General features: G+C 31.9%; 2 protein-coding genes across 3 annotated transcripts in view; both read right to left on the reverse strand.

Moving 5' to 3' along the window:
• Positions 1-4,135, reverse strand: part of LOC143076132 (clathrin heavy chain 1) — a 48,206-nt gene extending 44,071 nt beyond the window's left edge. For both annotated transcript variants that reach the window (XM_076251790.1, XM_076251789.1), the window contains exon 1: positions 3,754-4,135. In XM_076251790.1, coding sequence (XP_076107905.1) covers positions 3,754-3,795 — 42 coding nt within the window. In that variant the 5' untranslated portion in view covers positions 3,796-4,135. The remainder of the gene's footprint in view (positions 1-3,753) is intronic.
• The window catches only part of LOC143076133 (mediator of RNA polymerase II transcription subunit 15-like), a 294,855-nt gene that overhangs the window by 245,252 nt on the left and 25,823 nt on the right, over positions 1-23,780 (reverse strand). The gene's annotated exons all lie outside the window — the stretch shown is intronic.

Raw genomic sequence — 23,780 nt, forward strand, 5'->3', positions numbered from 1 at the left:
AATTTGAATAGATAACTTTCATCACCTATAAATAAGATTTAAGTTCCATAGCAGACAAATAAATGAATTTAATACTTGTTATGTACAAGTGTCTTGTCCGTAGACACTTCCTCATTTGCTGTTAATACTGAAATGCAAAAGATAAAGTTAGAGAGAGAGAAATACTTTTTCTTCATTTGATTTAGTTAATCTTTTAAGGTATGCAGCAACTGGAATAAACAATATTGAAGTAAAATAAGGTATGCTTTTTATGACTGATAATCTGACACTTTTTAAAATCCACTCCTGTAAAGTAATTTTACAAAAATTGAGAACAGTTAAATTACCATTTATTTATTAAAAATAAGATATTTCTAAGTTAAAACAACACATAGGACTAATTAAGACCCATAAAGCCAAGCAATATTGATAAAAAGACATGTCTACGGACAAGACATGTGTCTATGGACAAGACATTCTGACATATTTTTTAATTTTTTCCTCTATTAATAGATGGTAGAAAAAAATGTTAGTAGTGTTATCATAACTTCAAAAGAACAGAAACTTAGCAATGCAACATTAATGTAATTATGCTTCCAGTTTACTAGGGAATGCATGTCTACGGACAAGACATTTTTTTCACTTTATTTGTATATCCAACTTTGTTGGCATATATCTCCAGCTAGGGTACTTCAATTTTGATAAATGAGGTAGTTTTTGATAATGTATATACCAGAAGAGAAAACAAAACACATAATAGCATAAATTTGATTTATTTTTCTCTTTTATCACTACACTGAGCAAGCTAAAAACAAAAGTACAAAACTTCATAACAAGCGCATAGTATTCAACTTTTTATCATAACTTTGTAACCACTGAAGATTTTTTGTTGCAACAAACAGTAAAAGAAAGATGAATAAATTGTCTATAGCAATGAACCAATAATGTAGTTCAAATTAAGTTCACTTATTAACTATGGGGGGGCTAGACCATTTTCGGGACGCCGGGATCGGCCGATTTTAGCAACGGGAAATCGGGATTGCCTTGTTTAAAGATCGGGAATTCGTGATATAAAAACATTGGGATATGGGAAAGCCACGTTTTTAGCCACGGGAAATTGGGATTATTATGTTGAAATATAACGAGATTGACAAACAACTGTACCTTGGACAGATAAAAGTGCCATTTTCATTATACTTCAATCAGAGTCGCATCTAGAAACAGTGTAGATCCAGATCAGAGTACATGTAAACTCCAAGGGTGACTGAGTTGACTTGGTCTTCTCCCGACCATCAGTAACACGCTTGCTGAAGTTGGGCGTCCGTTTGGCTGTGCGGGATGTATCAAGTTCGCAGTCACGTCGGTCAGAATGGGGACGTTAAATCGGATGCCTTGTGTAAAGAGAGTGCCACGCTCTTTGTACGTTAAGAACCCTTGCAACAACTCTTTGAGGCCTGTTGCAAGGCAAAATTTCTGTCCCTATCCAATCTACCCTCATTTTCCAGTGGCAGTCCAAATATCTCCGACCATCATTCCCTGAAAGGGCCTCTATTATGACAAGACCTACATATTGTATTTATTGTGAACTTGTTCTCGTCCTGAATATGCATGAAGTATTTGCCACTGGACATTAAGCAACCAACAATCAATCAAATCAATAAGAATACATGTAACAGTAAGTTTAGAGATAAGCTTTGAGCTTGGATCAGGTCTTCAATTATACCGTTAACTAAATGATTTTGATTTAATTACATATATAAACTTCCTGTAGCAGACGATGCATTTTTGAAAGTCATCATGACAGAAGATTCTCAAATTATATCAATTAAAACCCTTTTGTTGTTCCTCAAAGACGAACATTCTTTGCCTTTCCTTAAGGAAAAAAACAAACATTGTGCTAAAGGACAGCGAAAGCTTGACTGACTTAAACAAATTTAAAAAATATGTTATCAATTATTGGGGAATTAATGAATCGGCCTGTGAAGAAAGGATGGGTACAAATGTTAATAATTACATGAGATGTATGTTTCATTATAATACGTACGTTATTCTGATTGGCTAACTGCACATCACATGTTATTCCTTAAGTAATTGCATTACACAATAAAACTGTTCATTCATGATAACACGAGGTCCCACAATAAAGTACGCAGGTAAGTTAAATAAAAACTTGATTAAAATCGTTTTTTCATGATCCTGGCTAAAAAAATGTAATTATAAGTTTTGAAGGCTTCTTTTTGTAACTTCATAGGGTTATAAAAGCGTTCACCGTGCGCACATTTTTATTCTTCGGTCAACGCTTTTACACCCCAATGAAGTTACAAAAAGAAGCATTTAATTCTTAAATACAAAGATAGGATGGCAATACAAAGATGACAAAGGAAAAGTAATAAACTTTTCCATTTATACACAGCATCAATGGGATCACGAGAAAACATTCTTTCAAACTAAAAGATCAAATTTGATAGGAGCATGTAGAAAATTATCTCTTTCTGTTATAGTACTAATAAGTATTCATTCAATCAACTTGAAAATATCGTTTGATTTTTTATAAAAGTTGTATATATACAAAACCTTACCCCCCTTTTTTCCCCTAAACGTGTGCATCCAGTTTCTTATCAAGCCAAATTCTTGTATTGACTTTGGCCAATTTTCTGACTGGCTATACTGAAGATTTATGTGAACAAAAAATGCTTATATGCAGCTTGACGTCACAGTAATATTGATAATACATATTCGGATTGGTTACGCTGAAAGACTTTGAACATCAATCATATCCGAGACATTTAAATCGTAAGCATTGAAACTTTAAACTTTTAAATTTTGGAACAAATATATCGGGATCGGGATTTTTAACAAAATATGTCCGGGATTTCAGGATTTTCTGATATTAAAACAGGGAAATCGGGATGAGACCCCCTCTAGCCCCCTCTCAACTATCAATTGATAAAAACAGCGAAATTTTAAATGAAACAACATAACATGAAATTTTGCCCATTTTAGCGTGTATTTTAGTGTTTTTTTTTTCAAAACGGTAACACCTATACATGATATTTGATATTCATTGTGAAGCCCTACATTCTCTTCTTCAGTTCAAAGATGTATTACTTATGTAAAGTTTATCTTCTTGTCTTTACAAGCCTATAACATAGACCCAATATGAAATGCATATCTGATCTTGGCTAGGCCGTAAGGTTATTAAGCACATTTATATACAAAATGTAGATCCCTCCCAATCTGTTGATGATTACTTGTAAGAATAACTGTCAACAGTTCTCCATTCTTAAAACTTTAAAATAGGGTTGGCTTGTTACAAATTAGAAATTTGGAACATACGTGATGATTTGAATGACTCATACTAGCATTTTGAAATCATGGTAAAGTTCTGGTTAGGGGGCGTTCCTAGTAACACTTGTTTTAGTCAGTAGAACTGTAGTAAAGCAAAAACTTCCACAAGCTATTGTAAATAAGACATTTATTGAATTCCTGAACAGAGTTGTCTCAGCATAAAAGGTGACTTATGACGGTAAAAAAACAAGTTTATTTCCGGTTTTTTCGTGCCAAATCATCAACTGCTAAAATGCTCTCATTTTAAAAAGAAAGGGTGCATACATGAATTTTTTATACATAACCAAGGTTTCTAAATAAATGTATCTTTCGCAATGATAAATGTAAACAATAACACAAAAATAGCTGTCAAAATAGTTAATTATTGTCTTGACGAGGGGCGTGAGTTCGGCATGTTACCGGTACGGCTAGCGTTTATTTACGCACCTGCAAATGCTCCTGGAATCGGATGGGCAGCTGTTGTGTCATTTTAATATCCAACCAGTCCTGGTTTAACTTTTGCTTCACGAAATGTAATAAAAAGGAATAATGACCGGTTCACCGGTACTTCTCTGGCTGACCGTAGTGTCTTTTACTGTTCAAGATGGCGGTTTCCAGCGTAAGAATACAATCCGTCGCTTATCGTACCAACAAATTAGTACCAACAATCAATATCAATATCTAGAAAATATCTTTTCTTCTCAAAAATAATAGAATAAGATAGAAATAATCCTAAATTCTTATTGTTAAATTTGTAAACACTATTATCACTGAAAACTAAAGTTGGACTATATTGTATACGTATTGGAAAACCTATTAACCGTGCAATAATTCATTCATAGAGAATACTTCCGTGTCATGAATGACGTCAAAGGTCAAAGTTGTCCAATATCACATGATCATACATTGTGAGAGTCTAGTCGAAAGCTTTTCTTTAATATTTTTTTTTAGTCCCAGATGCTGATGCTCTTTCGGGATCCGGGAATTCTTTTTTCGAATTTCGGGATGTCGGGATTTTTTTTTTAAATTCTGGACCTCGCCGGGGATTTCGTGTTTTAAGCCTGGGATTTCGGGATCAGGACCCTCCTACCCCTATTAACTTTAACCAAGGATTTGTAAAGTAAGATCTATACAAATTCTTGCTTTAACAAAATGAAAAAAGTACAATACCTCTTACTTATATGACAGTCGCAGAGATTCCATAATACTGATCGATGCTATTTACGAGGGTTATTCGGGTTGAACCACATTTATTTCTCCATAGACAGAAAGTTCCAACAAAATTACAGTCATTCCTCAAATGTACATTTGTAGCTACCTGGCTACATAGTCCCTTATATCATCGGCCGCTATGAGACCAAATTTATAATTGAGTTTAAAAGATTGAATAACAAAGTTATGTTACGGACGGCCTATTTTACTGTACCAAATCTAATGGATTCTGAAAAATCATCAACGCATGCCACTCTGGTAATTCTGGTAATACTTTCACAAAGATATATTATATATATAAATCAATGACATTTCAACAAATGACGTGATGTAATTTTTATTTTGGGTACCATGGGTACCGTACACATCCCTTTATATTCCAAAACGACGACCGAATAGATTTTTTAATATTAAAAGAGACAACCAAAGAACAGATAATAGCCCAATGCCACTATATTTGGTCTTCAACGCAGCCAGAAAATCCCGAAACCGGAGGTAGCCCTCAGCTGGCCCCTAAATAAAAATGTGGACTAGTTCAGTGAAAATGGACGTCATAATGAACGCCAAAATATATAAATGAACTAAAATACACAAAAAAGCATACAACAGTCGGAAAGCAAGCCCTTAAAAACGACCGTTGTTGTTACTTTCTTAAGGATGTACTTAGGTGAGGTTAGGTAAAAATTAAGAAATTAAGAAATTAAAGTTGTTACTATAAGCTGGTAGAGCATTAATTAAAGGGAAAATTCACGATTTTTTACTTATGGTTTAAATATGTTCATTATGACATAATATATATATATTCACAAAGTTTTATCGCTATATGTGCAGTAATAAAGGAGAAATTCAATAATTAATGAAAAAATATTAACTACTTCCTGTAGGTCGTGACGTTTTCTCCTGGTTTTTGCATGCCGGGATTTAAAATACAATCATTAAAAGTCTTGGTTTTTAACTATATTTTAACGTAATCGTAAGCGCGCCGATGACTAGTGCTATATCTAATAACCATCCGATAATAAGAAAATAAAACGCACAGACGTGCAGTTGTACACATTCATGAGATAATTTTTCTATATTTCCCTAAATATTTCGATTTATTTTTGTATACAGCACAAGAAATTTTTATTATTATTATTTTACTTTAACATGTTTACCGGTAATATATGCTTTTTCATACTGATAAAGTGAATAAATTGAAGTATATAACTTTAAACTGTTAAGACAATATATAGGTTTACGCTTATTGACCTTTTACTATCTACGTTATTACTAAGTTGATGTGATGTGTGTATTATTCTCCGAGAAGACTCGTGAAGGTAAAATGTTATTTGAAGATTGGTAATTAGCTTGGCCTCTAGGGCACTTCGTGCCAGGTGCGACTGTCTATTCAGATCAGTGGATTTTAAGACAGGAGGTCGCGTTTAATACACAAATTTAAAATACATTTTCAAGGTGTTGACAAATACAAGTGAATCGCCGTGGAATTGTTTAATTATATTTGATGCTATTATTTTATTTGAATTCAAATAAGTAACTAAACTAAAAAATGAACCGGTTAAAGTATGGAAATTAAATTTAGTTTTCGGAAGAAAATGATATACACTCTTATGATTTATTAATGTTTTTTAAAAAGGGAAAATAGAACTAGTTTTACAAAAGCATTTTAATTGTCTTATAAAGGCAAAAAATGTACGGGAACACTTAAATTTAGACATTTGAAAGCCATGATCAAAGAAAGGTGTACCTGTATTACATTTTTACTTCTAGCGTTTGACATTAGATTTTAGCTGAGACTACTATAACACAGTCTCAGATTTAAGTGAGGTCGGAAGGGTTAATCTTATGAAAAATAATTATCTGATATCATTTGGATTATGGAAGGAGCTATACTATAAAAATACATAAATTTATTACCAATACACTCGAGATCAAAGGTTGTTAATTTTGCTGTTCAAGTTAACTTTTACTCACATATCTTTATATTTTGATTTGAGCGTTCTTGTTTTTATATGACAGTTTTTTTCAGTTCTCTTATCTGGTTAGACGAAAGCAAACCTGCACAGTATATTCTGCATTTGTATAGTCCGAAGATTACAAATTGATATTCTTATTTCACATGTAAAATGAATGAACAGTTATTAAAATAAAACTGCATTCATTACAAAATATACCACTGTTTTCTAGAGTGAAAATGAAGTCACATATGTGAGGATAAAAACTAGACGAATTACTTGTATGAAATAACGGGACTAAAAATTATATATAAAAACGGAAGAATAGGTGCTGAAATATGTATAAATAAAAGTAAAATTGAAATTAGATAACAGTGGGATAATCTATACGTATTTTTGCGATTACTGTTAAAAAAATTGTTAGATTTTGTACACAGGCCGTATATCACGGACAGTTTTATATTGGTATGGTATATTTTATAAATTTTACCTGTGCACACCTGGCTCACTCGCGATCACGCATGTGATTCGTTGACCTTGTTCATTGCGTATTAAATTAAACAAGCTTGCCAGGAAGTCGACCGTTAGAATACCCGAATATGTCACATTTACAATACCCCGGTAATTACCTGTATTAAGCCATGCTGATTACAAGAAGACAAGTTTTTGAACGTGGGTCAAGTTAAGTAAAAACCCAAAATAAGCTAAAAATATACGTTAGAAAAAAAAGCATTTAAAAAAAATTTTACATAGGAAATAAATCTCAGTTTATAATAAGTATCTCCGGACTTTTTTTCACTTTATTGAGACATACTTTAACATTATTATAGCATAATTCATACAATACTTGATACTGTATCTGTGTGCCAAAATGTAAATTTATTGACCAGCTAAAGCAATTGTACGATATTATGTCATTTACAGCTTTTTAACCTGACCTGAGTATTGTACGTTGAATATTTAACCCTCTTTAAAAATTAAGATGTTCTTTAAAGTATTTTTTTAAATTATTCTTATCAATCTTAGTGAATCATTACTTGATTTGATGATCTTTTAAACTATGTAGACTTCTTCAGCTTCCATTACTTGGTCGGGCAGAAAATCCATCAGCTTGACGTCATATTAACACTGATTATCGGACATGTCATGCCGTGTACTAGGACTTTGTGGTAATTAGATATCCGTGGTCATTAGTTTTCAAGATGGCGTCTTGCCGAGAATTTAGAGTCGATTTTAAAAATCTAATAACTCACTTATCTAGACAAATAAAGCTTTAATATTTTGAGAATATGCTTATTTATTTAGGATAAACATAATATCAAATTTTTATTTTTTTGCGAATTTTCCCTTTTTTAAGGATAAAGATAAGCTAAAAATATGGATAGGTCATGGGCCTCCTTTTCGAGATTTTTGAGATTTAAAATATGGCGGGAAAAGGCTGACTCGGACTTTTACCTTATATTTGCATTGGTATTATTTGGGTCTCAAAACAAAAGAAAGAAAATCAAGAATCTTCTAAAATTTTGGTAAATGACATTTCATGAGCTATTAAGTCTTATATGAAAAAAATAAATGGGTGTTATGGGGCAAAATATTTTACATTGTATTGTATGGAAAAACACAAAGGAGTCCGAACTTTTGACACAAATTCCAAAACCTCACCTAAATAAAGGAAACAGTAGTATACCGCTGTTCAAAACTCATAAATCCATGGACAAAAAACAAAATCGGGGTAACAAACTAAAACCGAGGGAAACGCATTAAATATAAGAGGAGAACAACGACACAACACTAAAATGTAACACACACAGAAACGGACCAAGCATCAGACAAAATCCCACGAGAATAACAAATATAACATCAAAACCAAATACATGAATTTGGGATAGACAAGTACCGTGACACGTCTTATCGCAATGTGAAATTACACTCAAAAATAAGAGAAAACAAACCGACGCAACGTTAAAATTTAACACACACAGAAACGAACAATAATATAACAATGGCCATATTCCTGACTTGGTACAGGACATTTTTAAAGGAAAAAATGGTGGGTTGAACCTGGTTTTGTTGCATGCCAAACCTCGCACTTTAATGGCAATGTTAAATATAACACAATATGCACAATTAGTACCCATTGGAATACCGATTGTCTGTTGAAATATAAATCCTCCAAACTCAACAAATATATTGTCGATCAAAAAGTCCAGCATTTTGATAATATCATCTTCAGTATATTTTTTGGAAGATTCAGTGTGATTCTTTACAAAATATGAATTATTGTAACCCAAAACAAGAAATTTGTATCTACGATTCCCATTTTTATAGAAAAAGCTCTGTTTTAAGTACATCCTTAAGACAACAATGGGACTGATATTAAAACCCGCCATTCTGAAATTGCGTTAATTTCGCGGATTTTTTTTTGGCGCCAATTTGGAAGTTTATCTTTTTTTTCAGTTTCCTACTTGCCATTAGGGTCTGAAATAGATTTATTTCGATTTGTTAAGCATGGAGTTTATTATCAAAAGGAAAAAAAATCTCAAACATGTCAAATTGGCCATATTCCTGACTTGGTACAGGACATTTTTAAAGGAAAAAATGGTGGGTTGAACCTGGTTTTGTTGCATGCCAAACCTCGCACTTTAATGGCAATGTTAAATATAACATTGAAATGACAACATAATATTACAGGACTACAATACAAATAAATAGGAGAACGTATTAGACAAAGAAACACATGATTAATGAATAACAAAAAGCATCAGGTTTAAAATTCAATACGTCAAAAACGCGCCTCGTCCACACAAGACTCACCAGTGACGCCCAGATATAAAAGATCGAAAGCGAAAAAAAGTACAAAGTTGTACAGCACTGAAGATCAAAAGTTGAAAAAGGCTGTGTCAAATACGGCTATGTTTTTATGCTTGGGATAAGAACATCCTTATTATTTAGAACAATTAATGCTATTGCAAACAGCAAATTTTATCAAATGAATATAACAGATATACATAATGAAACTGAAGTATTAACTCATTACAGAAAACAAACACGAATACATGCAAAGACCAACACAGAATAGACACACCCAACTCAGTCCAGGCCTCAACGCAGTAAATTGTGAAAATGACGTCACATACGATAGTGAAAAGGCATTAAAAATTACGTCACATTTGAATTTATGAAATTTCTGAAACAGCAGAAGAATGACGTCACATATGACAAACTATATCTCAAAAGTAAGATCGAATTAGGATTGATTAAAGATTAAAATAGAACTAAATACTGATATTGCATTTAAACACAATGCATATTGCAATACTTATTAATAGGAATTAACTATAATATATATATGTCCAGTTTGTTATGAATCCAACTTCAAACGTAAATTATCGTACAGATTACGTTGACCAAAATTAAATCTAATAAATGACGGCGGTGATTAATTTTTCTTTCCATAACACATAAATATAATAGAAAAGACGTCAACACATTTGACAAAATCCGATGAGAATTACAAATATAACATTAAACATTTAAACTAAATACATGAATTTGGGATAGACAAGTACCGTAACACGTCTTATAGTAATGCGAATTCACACTCAGCAAAACAGTCACAATCGGTAATAAGTCACGTTTGGTAATTAAAATATTAGACGACATAATGACAAACCACAATCTACCATGTGGTAAAAATGTCCTTAGCTAGTTTGGTTAAAGACACATCGTATGGATCCACCAATTCGTGATGGTGTCCATAAAATTTACGGAGTGTCAATTTTAATCTGTCCTCCGCATAACTTTGTTGGAGTAGTTTCTGCGTAAGGAGCACACTCCTGTATATGAAGTCCGTATAGTGTGAACAAGCACGTGAATAACGTATCAATTGTGATATGTAAACACCATACGAAGGGGCAGATGGTATGTTACTGCTGAGAAATGGGAAATTGATAATTGGGAAGTTGAAATCGTCCCGTTTGTCATAGATTTTCGTGTGAAGTCGTCCATCTACGTCAATATTGAGGAAAAGATCAAGGTATGAAGCAGTCCTTCTAGTATCAGTAGTATCCCTAATTTCAAGTTCACTGGGATATATGAGATGTAAGTATTGGCTGAAGTATGGGTTATTCAATGATAGAACATCATCAATATATCGGAAAGTAAAATTAAAGAATTTCGCAAGGTGCTTTTTTTTTTTGTCTTTTAGAAGGTTCTGAATGAATTCTGCTTCATACGAGTACAAAAACAAATGATCAGCCAGCAGGGGTGCACAATTAGTACCCATTGGAATACCGATTGTCTGTTGAAATATAAATCCTCCAAACTCAACAAATATATTGTCGATCAAAAAGTCCAGCATTTTGATAATATCATCTTCAGTATATTTTCTGGAAGATTCAGTGTGATTCTTTACAAAATATGAATTATTGTAACCCAAAACAAAAAATTTGTATCTACGATTCCCATTTTTATAGAAAAAGCTCTGTTTTAAGTACATCTTTAAGACAACAATGGGACTGATATTAAAACCCGCCATTCTGAAATTGCGTTAATTTCGCGGATTTTTTTTTGGCGCCAATTTGGAAGTTTATCTTTTTTTTCAGTTTCCTACTTGCCATTAGGGTCTGAAATAGATTTATTTCGATTTGTTAAGCATGGAGTTTATTATCAAAAGGAAAAAAATCTCAAACATGTCAAATTGGCCGTCTTTTAACGATCCCGTAATGCCGTTGATCGTCGTTTAAAATTATTTTCTTCTATTTTTCACAGATTAACAAAGACTATATGTACTATACAAACAATCAATAATACGTTTCTCAAAATTTTTAAAAAGCATCAAGTATAACGTTCTATTACCCCTTGGGAAACCCCGTTTGAACTAAATTCCAAAAGAAAGACATTTTTTGACATTGTAGTTTTTCGGTCTTACACATCGATGTCACCTGGCATCTGAACACAGTCAATGTACACACATTTCAATGTTTAGTATGTTTGTTTGAAAAAGTAATGGCCAGATCAGCTGTGAATATTTGACTGGATTAATTATTCTCTTTAAGTCAGTGAAACGTATGACTTAACTAAAACAAGGTAAGGAAATCTTATACTGTCTTTGCACAACCTTAACTGCTTTAGATGACTGACATAAAACACATTTGTTGTTTATAAAATATATTTTTTTTTGTGATAAAGGAATCCTGCAAAAGTAAATGAGAAAGTATTGTCCTAAATTTGAACTTAGGCAGCCAACAACCATTTGATTTTCTGGTAGGGTAGGGGTGGTGGCTATTGATTGTTTTGAAGAAAAAAAGTTTGTTTCCAATTTTTGGATAAAAATTAATTTGTTTTTGACCCTGAGAAAAAAAAATGTTTGTTTTACCCTCAGCTGCCATTAAATGAAATGCTAAAATTGAAAGAGAAGAATTGTTTTCAACTTGTCTGGAAAAAAATCCATAGTTTTCCCAATAATGAAGATTTTACATTCATAATACTTTCATTATGATCTCTTTTAAGTTTAAATGAAAAAGGTAGGACCAACTTGCAAGTGTCAGTAATGAAAAGGAATTCCTGTTTTTTTTATCATTTTGATACTGTCTTGATCGGTTATTCACCAGGCACAAGTTGTTTCCTTTTTCCTTTTTCCTTTTTTGATATTCAAATTTTGAAAAATATTACTTTCAAGTCCAAACTGATTTTTTTTTCCCCCTCAAAATTTTTTTTCACAAATTTTTATTTCCTCAAATTTTTTTTTCCTTAAAAAATTTTTTTTTCAAATTTTTTTTCAAAAATTTTTTTTTCCTCAAATTTTTTTTTTTCCTCAAATTTTTTTTTTCCTCAAATTTTTTTTTCCTCAAAAATATTTTCCTCAAATTTTTTTTCCCTCATTTTTTTCGTTTCCTTATTCGTTTTCTATTTCCTTTTTCGATTTTCATTTCCTTATTCGGTTTCTATTTCCTTTTTCGATTTTCATTTCCTTATTCGTTTTCTATTGCCTTTTTCGATTTTCATTTCCTTATTCGGTTTCTATTTCCTTTTTTGATTTTCATTTCCTTATTCGGTTTCTTTTTCCTTATTCGGTTTCTTTTTCCTTATTCGATTTTCATTTCCTTATTCGGTTTCCATTTCCTTTTTCGATTTTCATTTCCTTATTCGGTTTCTTTTTCCTTATTCGGTTTCTATTTCCTTATTCGATTTTCATTTTCTTATTCGGTTTCTTCTTCCTTATTTGATTTTCATTTCCTTATTCGGTTTCTTTTTCCTTTTTCAATTTTCATTTCCTTATTCAGTTTCTATTTCCTTATTCGATTTTCATTTCCTTATTCTGTTTCCGTTTTCCTTTATCGATATTCAAATTTCTATTTCCTTCTTCGATTTTCATTACCTTATTCGGTTTCTATTTCCTTTTCATTTCCTTATTCAGTTTCTATTTCCTTATTCGATTTTCATTTCCTTATTCGATTTTCATTTCCGAATAAGGAAGTTTGGACTTGCAATATTTTTCAAAATTTGAATATCGAAAAAGGAAAAAGGAAACTGAATAAGGAAATGAAAATCGAATAAGGAAATAGAAACTGAATAAGGAAATGAAAATTGAAAAAGGAAAAAGAAACTGAATAAGGAAATGAAAATCGAATAAGGAAAAAGAAACCGAATAAGGAAATGAAAATCGAATAAGGAAAAAGAAACCGAATAAGGAAATGAAAATTGAATAAGGAAATAGAAACCGAATAAGGAAAAAGAAACCGAATAAGGAAATGAAAATTGAAAAAGGAAATAGAAACCGAATAAGAAAATGAAAATCGAAAAAGGAAATAGAAAACGAATAAGGAAATGAAAATCGAAAAAGGAAATAGAAATAGAATAAGGAAATGAAAATCGAAAAAGGAAATAGAAAACGAATAAGGAAATGAAAATCAAAAAGGAAATGGAAACCAAATAAGGAAATGAAAATCGAATAAGGAAATAGAAACCGAATAAGGAAAAAGAAACCAAATAAGGAAATGAAAATCAAAAAAGGAAATAGAAACCGAATAAGGTAATGAAAATCGAAAAAGGAAATAGAAAACAAATAAGGAAATGAAAATTAAAAAAGGAAATAGAAACCGAATAAGGAAATGAAAATCAAAAAAGGAAATAGAAAACGAATAAGGAAATGAAAATCGAAAAAGGAAATAGAAAACGAATAAGGAAATGAAAATCGAAAAAGGAAATAGAAACCGAATAAGGAAATGAAAATCGAAAAAGGAAATAGAAACCGAATAAGGAAATGAAAATCGAATAAGGAAAAAGAAACCGAATAAGGAAATAGAAACCGAATAAGGAAAAAGAAACCGAATAAGGAAATGAAAATTAAAAAAGGAAATAGAAACCAAATAAGGAAATGAAAATCGAAAAAGGAAATAGAAAACAAATAAGGAAATGAAAATCGAAAAAGGAAATAGAAAACGAAAAAAATGAGGAAAAAAAAATTTGAGGAAAATATTTTTGAGGAAAAAAAAATTTGAGGAAAAAAAAAATTTTGAGGAAAAAAAAATTTGTGAAAAAAAATTTGAAAAAAAAAATTTGGACTTGTAATATTTTTCAAAATTTGAATATCGAAAAAGGAAAAAGAAAACAAATAAGGAAATGAAAATCGAAAAAGGAAATAGAAACCTAATAAGGAAATGAAAATTGAATAAGGAAATAGAAACCGAATAAGGAAAAAGAAACCGAATAAGGAAATGAAAATCGAAAAAGGAAATAAAAACCGAATAAGGAAATTAAAATCGAAAAAGGAAATAGAAAACGAATAAGGAAATGAAAATCGAATAAGGAAATAGAAACCGAATAAGGAAATAGAAACCGAATAAGGAAAAAGAAAAAGGAATAGAAACTGAATAAGGAATTGAAAATCGAAAAAGGAAATAAAAACCGAATAAGGAAATGAAAATCGAAAAAGGAAATAGAAACCAAATAAGGAAATGAAAATCGAATAAGGAAATAGAAACCAAATAAGGAAATAGAAACCGAATAAGGAAAAAGAAACCGAAAACATGACATACAGGTACATTTACTGTACACACTCGTATATTATTTCATACTGTATGATGACCTCTATATGTTGTTCTTTGTTTTGTTTTGTTTGGTGGCTGCTGTTTCATTACGCATACTCCTTAATATCCTTTAATTTCCGTTTTTATCACTGAGAAAATCCGTTTTTGTTGATACGAATTTTAAAAAAGTTAGCGTCGATTGGACAGTATTATTAATCAAATTTGACGGGCATTGCAATTTGAATTAGAATTTACGCTAGGACGTAAAACATTTCGATTGCGAATTAAACTAATTCGAATTACGTGTGAACTCAGCATTCTCCTGCAAACGGAACTTCTTTTGTTTGGTACATAAATTGCAGCACATAAATTATGCCGTTACTTTTCTCGTTTGAGTTGTTTTACCTTGTCATTTCGGGACCTTTTATAGCTGACTATGCGGTATGGGTTTTGCTCATTGTTGAAGACCGTACGGTGACCTATAGTTGTTAATTTCTGTGTCATGTTTGTCTCTTGTTGAGAGTTGTCTAATTGGCAATTATACCACATCTTCTGTTTTATGTGGTCAGAAAACAGAAGCAAAATCTTACAAAGGAGAATCTTCAATTTGCTAATGGATGCTTTTGTCCAGACAGAGAAACTATAATTTTGAAATTTTTGATTGGCTAAAAAACGATTGAATTAATAGCGAGAGGACTGGATATATTACGATTAGTTGCGATTATAAAATCATTCTCTCATAGCGTAATTTTAATGGTAAATAACTATATATTTTTTTTCACCACAGCGCGTTCATAAAATACCGCATGTCCATTCCCCTGTCTCTCCTTCCGGACTTCTGGTTAATTAGATTTTTCAAGTGTACCATTCTTGCCAACTTTCTATAAAACTGATATCGTATGGACACGTTCGAAAATCAGTGCATATCAACTATTCTTTAAAAGAGTTATGCCATTTGGAAATGATTAATTGTATTGAAAATTGCATTGTATTTTCTGTCATTCCGTCATTTCTCTAATATATCTATAAAAAATAAAGAAAAAAATAAACAGCTGCGCTTCGAGCGCATGATACGCCCTTCGTCTTATGAAAAAAACCCAACATAATATATGTTTTTAAAATAACACGGGTGTTGTACGGGAAGTCATGCTAGGTATATCCTCACTCATTCATTATTCTTGCTCAATAGGAAGTTTATATATCACAACATGTTTTATATGATCCCCAAATTGAAGCTCAATAAAAATTCAAGAACTCAAAAATGAATTAAAGAATCATCACCAAAGTATACAGATCTTAAGAATAATTTTAACTAAAAAGTATGTGAAGTTTTATGCAATAATTATAGATAGTTTCTGAGATACGGCGCGACATGTGAACCCCCACCCCCTTTTTGTCATAAACTCAATAACTCTAAAATCAAATTCTGAATCATTCTCAAAAGTATATACAAATTCTTCAGAATTATATAACCAAGAAGTGTGTAAAGTTTTGAGCAATAGTCATAAAACGTTTTCTAGATACAGCGCGAACTGTAAAAAAACTGTCCTAGTTACGAAGTCCTGTAACTCATAAAGTTCACCAAAAATGATACAGATCGTTTGACCATCATGACTGAAAAAAAAACAACCATGTTCAGTTTTATGATAATATTCTGTACCATATTTACGACGGACAGACGGACGCGGGCATTTTCATACCATTATGTCCCGTCAAAATTTTTACGGGTGTATAAACATATTGTTTGCTATTGCCTTTTGTTAGATAAACTACGTGCAACGTGGAGGAAATAGAAACTTTGTTCTTTTATAAAAGTTGTATCATTGTTTGTATTAGCGGCATACCATTATTTTTTTTACATAAATAAATTAAATAAATTGTTTAGAAAGGAAATTGACTTCTTCGTGTACATACATTTTCGGTATTAGTTTTAAAATATCATTGGTTTTCTGTGCTGTAATAAAAAATCGGATCCAGACCAAATCGTGGATGATGAATGATAATAAAATTTTAATTGACATGCATGATATTAGTAACACCAAAAGGGTCAGTCGTCTTGAGATTGCTCACTATACGATATTTGTTGAAGATCTCAAAGAAACAGTAATGTGTTTTATTTCTTATTATGTTATTCATGTTATTAGACTGTTATCCTGGTAGAATCAAATGCACTGACTAATATTAATGGCGTAGAAATTAGCATGCGGGAGAAACAGAAATTGGAGCATGGAAATTCCACATTACGTTTCTTTTACGGAAAATGACACGCATTACGTCCCGCAAAAAGTGACGTTTTGCGGGAATTCAAACGCTTAACGTCGCGCCAAGAGTTAACTCCCTTGAAACTGTATCGGATGCCCTTAAAATAATTTGGTTGCAGCAGTAAAAATACTTACCAAAACATGAATTAGGAGATAACTGTATTGTATTTTAAGCTCCGACGGCATCAACTGGGGATTTGATGGTCGCAAATTAAGTTTACTGGCGACGCGTTAGCGGAGACAGTAAACGGGTATTTGCGACCATCAAATCCCCAATTGATGCCGTCGGAGCTTAAAATACAATATTGTTATCTCCATTCTAATGAAACTGACTGAAAACAACGTTAAAACATGTATTTAAAGTTTGCCATATGCCGTCTGCGCTTGCGCGTACGTCCCATAGCATCAATTGTCAATTGATGCCATGTAAATATGTGACGTTATCCAATCAAAATGAAGGTTACAAATTTGTTGCATTAGAATATTAAATTAACTCTTGGAATATTAAATTAATATTAAATTATTAACCCTATTATGGCACATAGGGCCTATTTCACTGGTACTGAGTTCTGAAAAGTGATAAATGTGTTTCTCTATTTTTTTTGGCACATGTTTACAGTATCAAAATATATTTAATAAGATAATTTTTTAATAATATCCGCATGTAAATAACAGCATATGGTGCTTGATATAACAATAGTTTGTTCATGATAGTGTCAAACAAAGGGACGTAACTCGTGAATTACCGTCGGCCCCGCTTCGTCAGAAATATCGACACATCGAAGTGGCACATTTGCGTATCTTAGCATATCAACTGGCACAAATTTGACATAATATGAGGCAGGCATTACCTGTGAATGGGGACAAAGTTTGTTTAAATTATTTTTTTTGTATTTTAAATATTTGTTAAAAAAAAGATACGGAAAAACCGTAACGTTTCCGATTTTGGTTCTGTTGTTAGGGATTTTACTTGTGACGTTCTTTAAGGGCATCCGATACAGTTTCAAGGGAGTTAACTCTTGGCGCGACGTTAAGCGTTTGAATTCCCGCAAAACGTCACTTTTTGCGGGACGTAATGCGTGTAATTTTCCGTAATAAGAAACGTAATGTGGATTTTCCGATGCTCCAATTTCTGTTTCTCCCGCATGCTAACTTCTACACCATTATATTAGTGCATTTGATTCTAAAAGGATAACAGTCTAATAAAATCATAAGAAATAAAACACATTACTGTTTCTGTGAGATCTTCAACAAATTTAAATATCGTATAGTTAGCAATCTTAAGATGACTGACCCTTTTGATGTTACTAATATAATGCATGTCAATTATCATTTTAATATGAGGAAGGCGCTATCTTAAATTCCAGCTTTATACCAAGACTATGTCCAATAAATTGATTGAATGTTGTTTGCTTAACGTCCAGTGGCAAATATTTCATGCATGTTCAGGACGTATGTCCTACATATGATATAGTTTTTGTCTAAGATAAAATAATAAATTCAGATGGAAAATATTTATGGAACGATCATTGCCCTTCAAAAGGTTGGAGGAGGTATGGTATTTTACTAGTCCACACGTCTTGAAAGGCTATTATATTTTTTTTCTTTCATGCGTTACAGGAAGGTCAAAGCAAAAATTTAATATACCCTTCCTTACTGTCATAATTATTTGGACTACTAGTAGTATTTGTCTTGAAAACATATTCTGATTCCCAAATTGATGGGAAAAAATATTCTGTTCAAGCATAGGACATTTTTATTATCAAACATCATCCACAATTTAGTCCGGCTCCGATTTTCTGTCATTTTTTTACAGCACAGAAAACCAACAATGATATTTTAAAACTAATACCGAAAATTTAGGTACAAGAAGTAAACTTCCTAACTGAATAATTCATTTATGTTAGATAAATAATGGCATTCCGCTAATATCAACAATGATACAACTTTAAAGTTCCTATTACCTCCACGTAACATGTATTTTATCTAACAAAAAGTAAAACGACAAAAAATACTGAACTCCGCGGAAAATTCAAAAGGCAATAGCCAACAATATTTTTATACGCCCGTACAAATTTTGACGGGACGTTTTATGGTATACAAATGTATAATTATAAACTTCCTTTTGAGCAAGAATAACAAATGAGTCAGGATATACTTAGCATGACTTCCTGTACAAGCCCCGTGTTAACGTTATTTCAAAAACATGTATTATGGTGGGTTTTTTTCATAAGACGACGGGCGTTTCATGCGCTCGTAGCGCAGTTGTTTTTTTTTAATTATTTTTACAAATATATTAAGAGAAATGATGGAATGACAGCAAATACAATGAAATTTCCAATATAATTAATATTTCCAAATGGCATAACTCTTTTAAAGAATAGTTGATATGCACTGATTTTCGAACGTGTCCCAAGAATTGTACACTTGAAAAATCTAATTAATCGTAAGGACCGAAAGGACAGACAGATCTAGAGGAATGAACGTGCGATATTTTATGTACCCCGCAATGCGTCGCGCTTTGGTGAAAATATATATAGTTATTTACCAATGAAATTACGCATAGGTAATATGTCCTCTCGCTAGTAATTCAATCGTTTTTGCGAAATCCAAAAATTTCAAAATATGATCTAACTATATATAGTTTCTCTCTCTGGACAAATGCATCCTTTAGCATATTCCTTGATAAGATTTTGTTTTTGTTTTCTGACAACATAAAAAAGAAGATATGGTATAATTTCCAATGAGACAACTCTCAACAGGAGACAAACATGCCACAGAAATTAACAACTATAGGTCATCGTACGGTCTTCAACAATGAGCAATGCCCATGCCGCATAGTCAACTATAAAAACAGTGAACTTAAAAATATTTAGGAGCCTCCCAATTTTATTCAACCAGAATAAAAGTTTAATTTTATGAATAAATGTGAAATTCTAAAAAGTGATTAAAACGTAAATAGAAGGATTTAAAGGAGTATTGTAATGAAATAGCAGCCAACCAAACAAAACAAAACAAAAACAAAAAAACAACATCTAGAGGTCAACATAAAATTATGCTATAAATTAATACATAAATTAATGCACGAGTGTGTACAGTACATGTAACCTGTGTGTCAAGTTTTAAATTGCCGAGTCTTTAATTTTAAAAGCCGTAAAAATTATCGACAGTCCGTAATCACTTTTCTTGGGATGTTTCTCACTTAGACCACAAACAAAGAGATGTATTTATGATTCACATGATTTTATTCCCGAAAACAATATTACCAATTTTTAGTTAGCTCTTTACAAGCAATATTTATACATCTGAAAAATGTCGCCGGTAATTTGCAACGATTACGTCGAAAAAGTCTGCCAGCGACGTCGTGCACTTTAGCGCTTACGTTGAGGTTACAAAGGGGGGACGCAATTTTTAGGATAAATCGCGTTTATCATAGAATCCAGCACGGTGACATATATTTTTTATTTCTGATTTGGAGAAAGCATGACAAAATGCAGTTCATGCAGAAAAATGATAAAAATGACATTTTCAGAAACACTTTATTTCTATATTTTTTGGATTAAAAAAATCCCACTTTGAGCATCTGGTTCGCAATGTCAAGCAAAGTTTGAAAAATTGTATAGTCATTCGTGTAGGGATTTATTTTTTCCTTATTGTCACTTATCACAGCTTCAAATTGAACCCGATCTTAATAATTTACGACAAAGAATATTTGCTCCAAAAATTTTATAACATTGTTTAACTTTTTTGCAAAATTGCACAAATCCCCAATTTTCAGCCTCAATTTTCTCGAAAACGAGCACGGTGACCTATGTTTTATTTTGTGTTTTATTTTATAACTCGCCAAGGCCTACAACATATTTAAAAATTAAGAAAATGACATTTTATCGAGAAACTGTATCGGATGCCCTTAAGTTATGACGTCATGTTCAATGTAAACAAAGAAACGCAATGCATCAGGTAGGCCTAACGTTTATTCATACCAAAGACAAAGAATGATTAAAAATGAAATATTGGTATTGTGTTCCTTGAGTTCCTATATTTTACTAGTCTAATCAAAGTCTCACGACAACAAGACCGGAAGAAGGAAGTAGAGTTATGTGTTCTGCGCAGATCCGGAAATTAAAAAACACGACAAAAAAAAAAATTGAACGATTTTGAGTTCATTAGTACAATGAAAAATTCGGGAAATTTTCCCGATTTTTTTTTTTTTTTTTTAATTTTTTTTTATTGAATTTTTTATCGTAATTGGGGACTTCGTCCCCATAATATGAGGCAGGCATACATAACCTGTGAATGGGGACGAAGTCTGTATATGTATTATTTTTTTACTTCAAACATGTTAATAAAGGATACGGAAATACCGTAACGTTCCCGATTTTGGTTCTGTTGTTAGGGATTTAGCTGTGACGTTCTTTAAGTTATGACGTCATATTCAATGTAAACAAACGAAACGCTTCTATCAGGTAACGTTTTTTTTTCAAATCAAACAATTATTAAAAATGAAACTGTATTGAGTTCCAATCTTATATTTTACTAGACTGATAAATATAAAAAAAATTCAAAGTCTCGTGCAAACAAGACAGATTTCTGCGCAAATGCGGGGAAAACCGGAACAGGAACTAGATCTGAAAAAAAAAGTTAACGATTTTGAGTTCATTAGTAGAATGAAAAATTCGGGAAATTTTCCCGATTTTTTTTTTTATAAAAAAAAAAAAAAAATAAATAAATCGGGAAAATTTCCCGAATTTTTCATTCTACTAATGAACTCAAAATCGTTAACTTTTTTTTTCAGATCTACTTCCTGTTCCGGTTTTCTCCGCTTTTGCGCAGATATCTGTCTTGTTTGCATGAGACTTTGAAAACATTTATATTTATCAGTCTAGTAAAATATAAGATTGGATCTCAATACAAATTCAATTTTAATAATTGTTTGATATGAAAAAAACGTTACCTGATGAAAGCGTTTCTTTTGTTTACATCGAATATGACGTCATAATTTAAAGAACGTCACAGCTAATTCCCTAACAACAGAATCAAAATCGGGAACGTTACGTACGGTATTTCGGTTTCTTTTATCAACGTGATTGATTTAAAAAAATAATACATACAGACTTCGTCCCCATTCACAGGTTATGCCTGCCTCATATTAGTCCAAGTTATGTTACATAACATAATTTAAATTCAGCATAGCTTCCCGAGAAGTTAAGAAAGAAAATTACTATTTTAATTTTCTGTGACCAATTTTTTTCGTCAACACATTGACTTTGAAGGCACATTTTGAGAGAAAAAAATGAGTTTAATCCATAATTGAGTTCAGTAATATATTTCTTATATACTCAATAATGTTCACTTAAAAGGAAACTAGTTTTAATTCATGCAAAAAACTACAAATTCCAAAAAACGAGCTTCACTTTTTTTGGAAAAAAATGCCCATATATGGTAATCACATGACGTCCATTGTTGCTTTAAGAAATGGGGTCAAACCGGGGTCAGCTTTCCGACTGACAAGATAAGGCCAGAGGCTCCTGACTTTGGACAGGTGCAAAAATGCGGCTGAGTTAAACATGCTTTTTGAGATGTCAACCCACCCAGTATACCTCTAGCCAATGTAGAATAAAGAAACACACACAAATACGCACAGTAAAACTCAGTTTAAAAGAAGTCCTGAGTCCGATGTCAGAATAGGTAACAAAAGAAACTAAACAAAATGACAATAATAAATTAATTACTGACATGCCAACTCCAGACCTCATTGAAGCTGATCGAAAGATAATTGTATTCATCATAATATGAGGCAGGCATAACCTGTGAATGGGGACGAAGTCTGTATTTTTTTTGAATTAAAACATGTTGATAAAAGAAACGGAAATGCCGTAACGTTTTCCGATAATGGTTCTGTTGTTAGGGAGTTGTGACGTTATTTAAGTTATGACGTCATATTCAATGTAAACAAAGAAACGCTGTTATCCAGGTAACGTTTTTTTCATATCAAACAATTATTAAAAATGATTAGGTGTTGAATTCCTTCCTATATGTTGATAAATATACATTTTATTCAAAGTCTCATGCAAACAAGACCGGAAACGGAAGAAGACCGGAAACGGAAGTAGATCTGAAAAAAAAAGTTAACGATTTTGAGTTCATTAGTACAATGAAAAATTCGGGAAATTTTCCCGATTTTTTTTTTTATTATTTATTTTTCTACCGTAATTGGGGACTTCGTCCCCATATAATCCAACAGCACGGTGCCACCATCCATCCCGTTAGGAGAATAGTATCATACCATCCTAAAATATATGTCCTTGAGCAGAATATAACCCGTATCATGCCAACAACTGATTTTTTTTTAGAAGTAATTCCAGTAAATTCGATCCTAAATGATGATGAGGAAATGTAGGATCGTTTTGTATGGCTTTAACGATAAAACTTACAGGCTAGACCAAAATCAAAAAGACATCTAGAAGTAAACACACGCCCGCCGATAGACACGTGTCTGTTAAATATTATATGTGAGCCCTTAAAGGACCAAGTCTCCAAAAGCTGTGAATAAATGTATCATTCTACTAGAGTCATATATACATATGTCTTTGATTCTACCAAAGATCTGCCATCAATAACATATATATATACCCTAATTGATCATCACTAATCCATTAAAATTTGATAAATGGAATGTACGGTGACCTATAGTCTGTGTCATTTTGGTCTCTTGTGGACAGTTGTCTCATTGGCAATCATACCACATCTTCTTTTTTATATTATAAAGCCTGAAAGGGTGCGTAAGTGAGCATACAATAAACAAGCGGCTCTCAAGACCCTAAATCGCTCACTTGTAATTTTTGCTAGAAATTTTTCATCGATGATTATTTCTGGCATATCAATATAATATATTACTGAGTGGCTTATTAATGCAATTTAAATGTTCTCTATCACTGAACAAGTACTCATTTTTGTTCAGGGTCTAGAGCTCTGAAAAAAAGTAAAATAAAAAAATACTGATCTCCGACGGGAAA

The sequence above is a fragment of the Mytilus galloprovincialis genome, chromosome 5 (genome assembly GCF_965363235.1).
Source record: "Mytilus galloprovincialis chromosome 5, xbMytGall1.hap1.1, whole genome shotgun sequence".
Classification (NCBI taxonomy): Eukaryota; Metazoa; Mollusca; class Bivalvia; order Mytilida; family Mytilidae; genus Mytilus; species Mytilus galloprovincialis.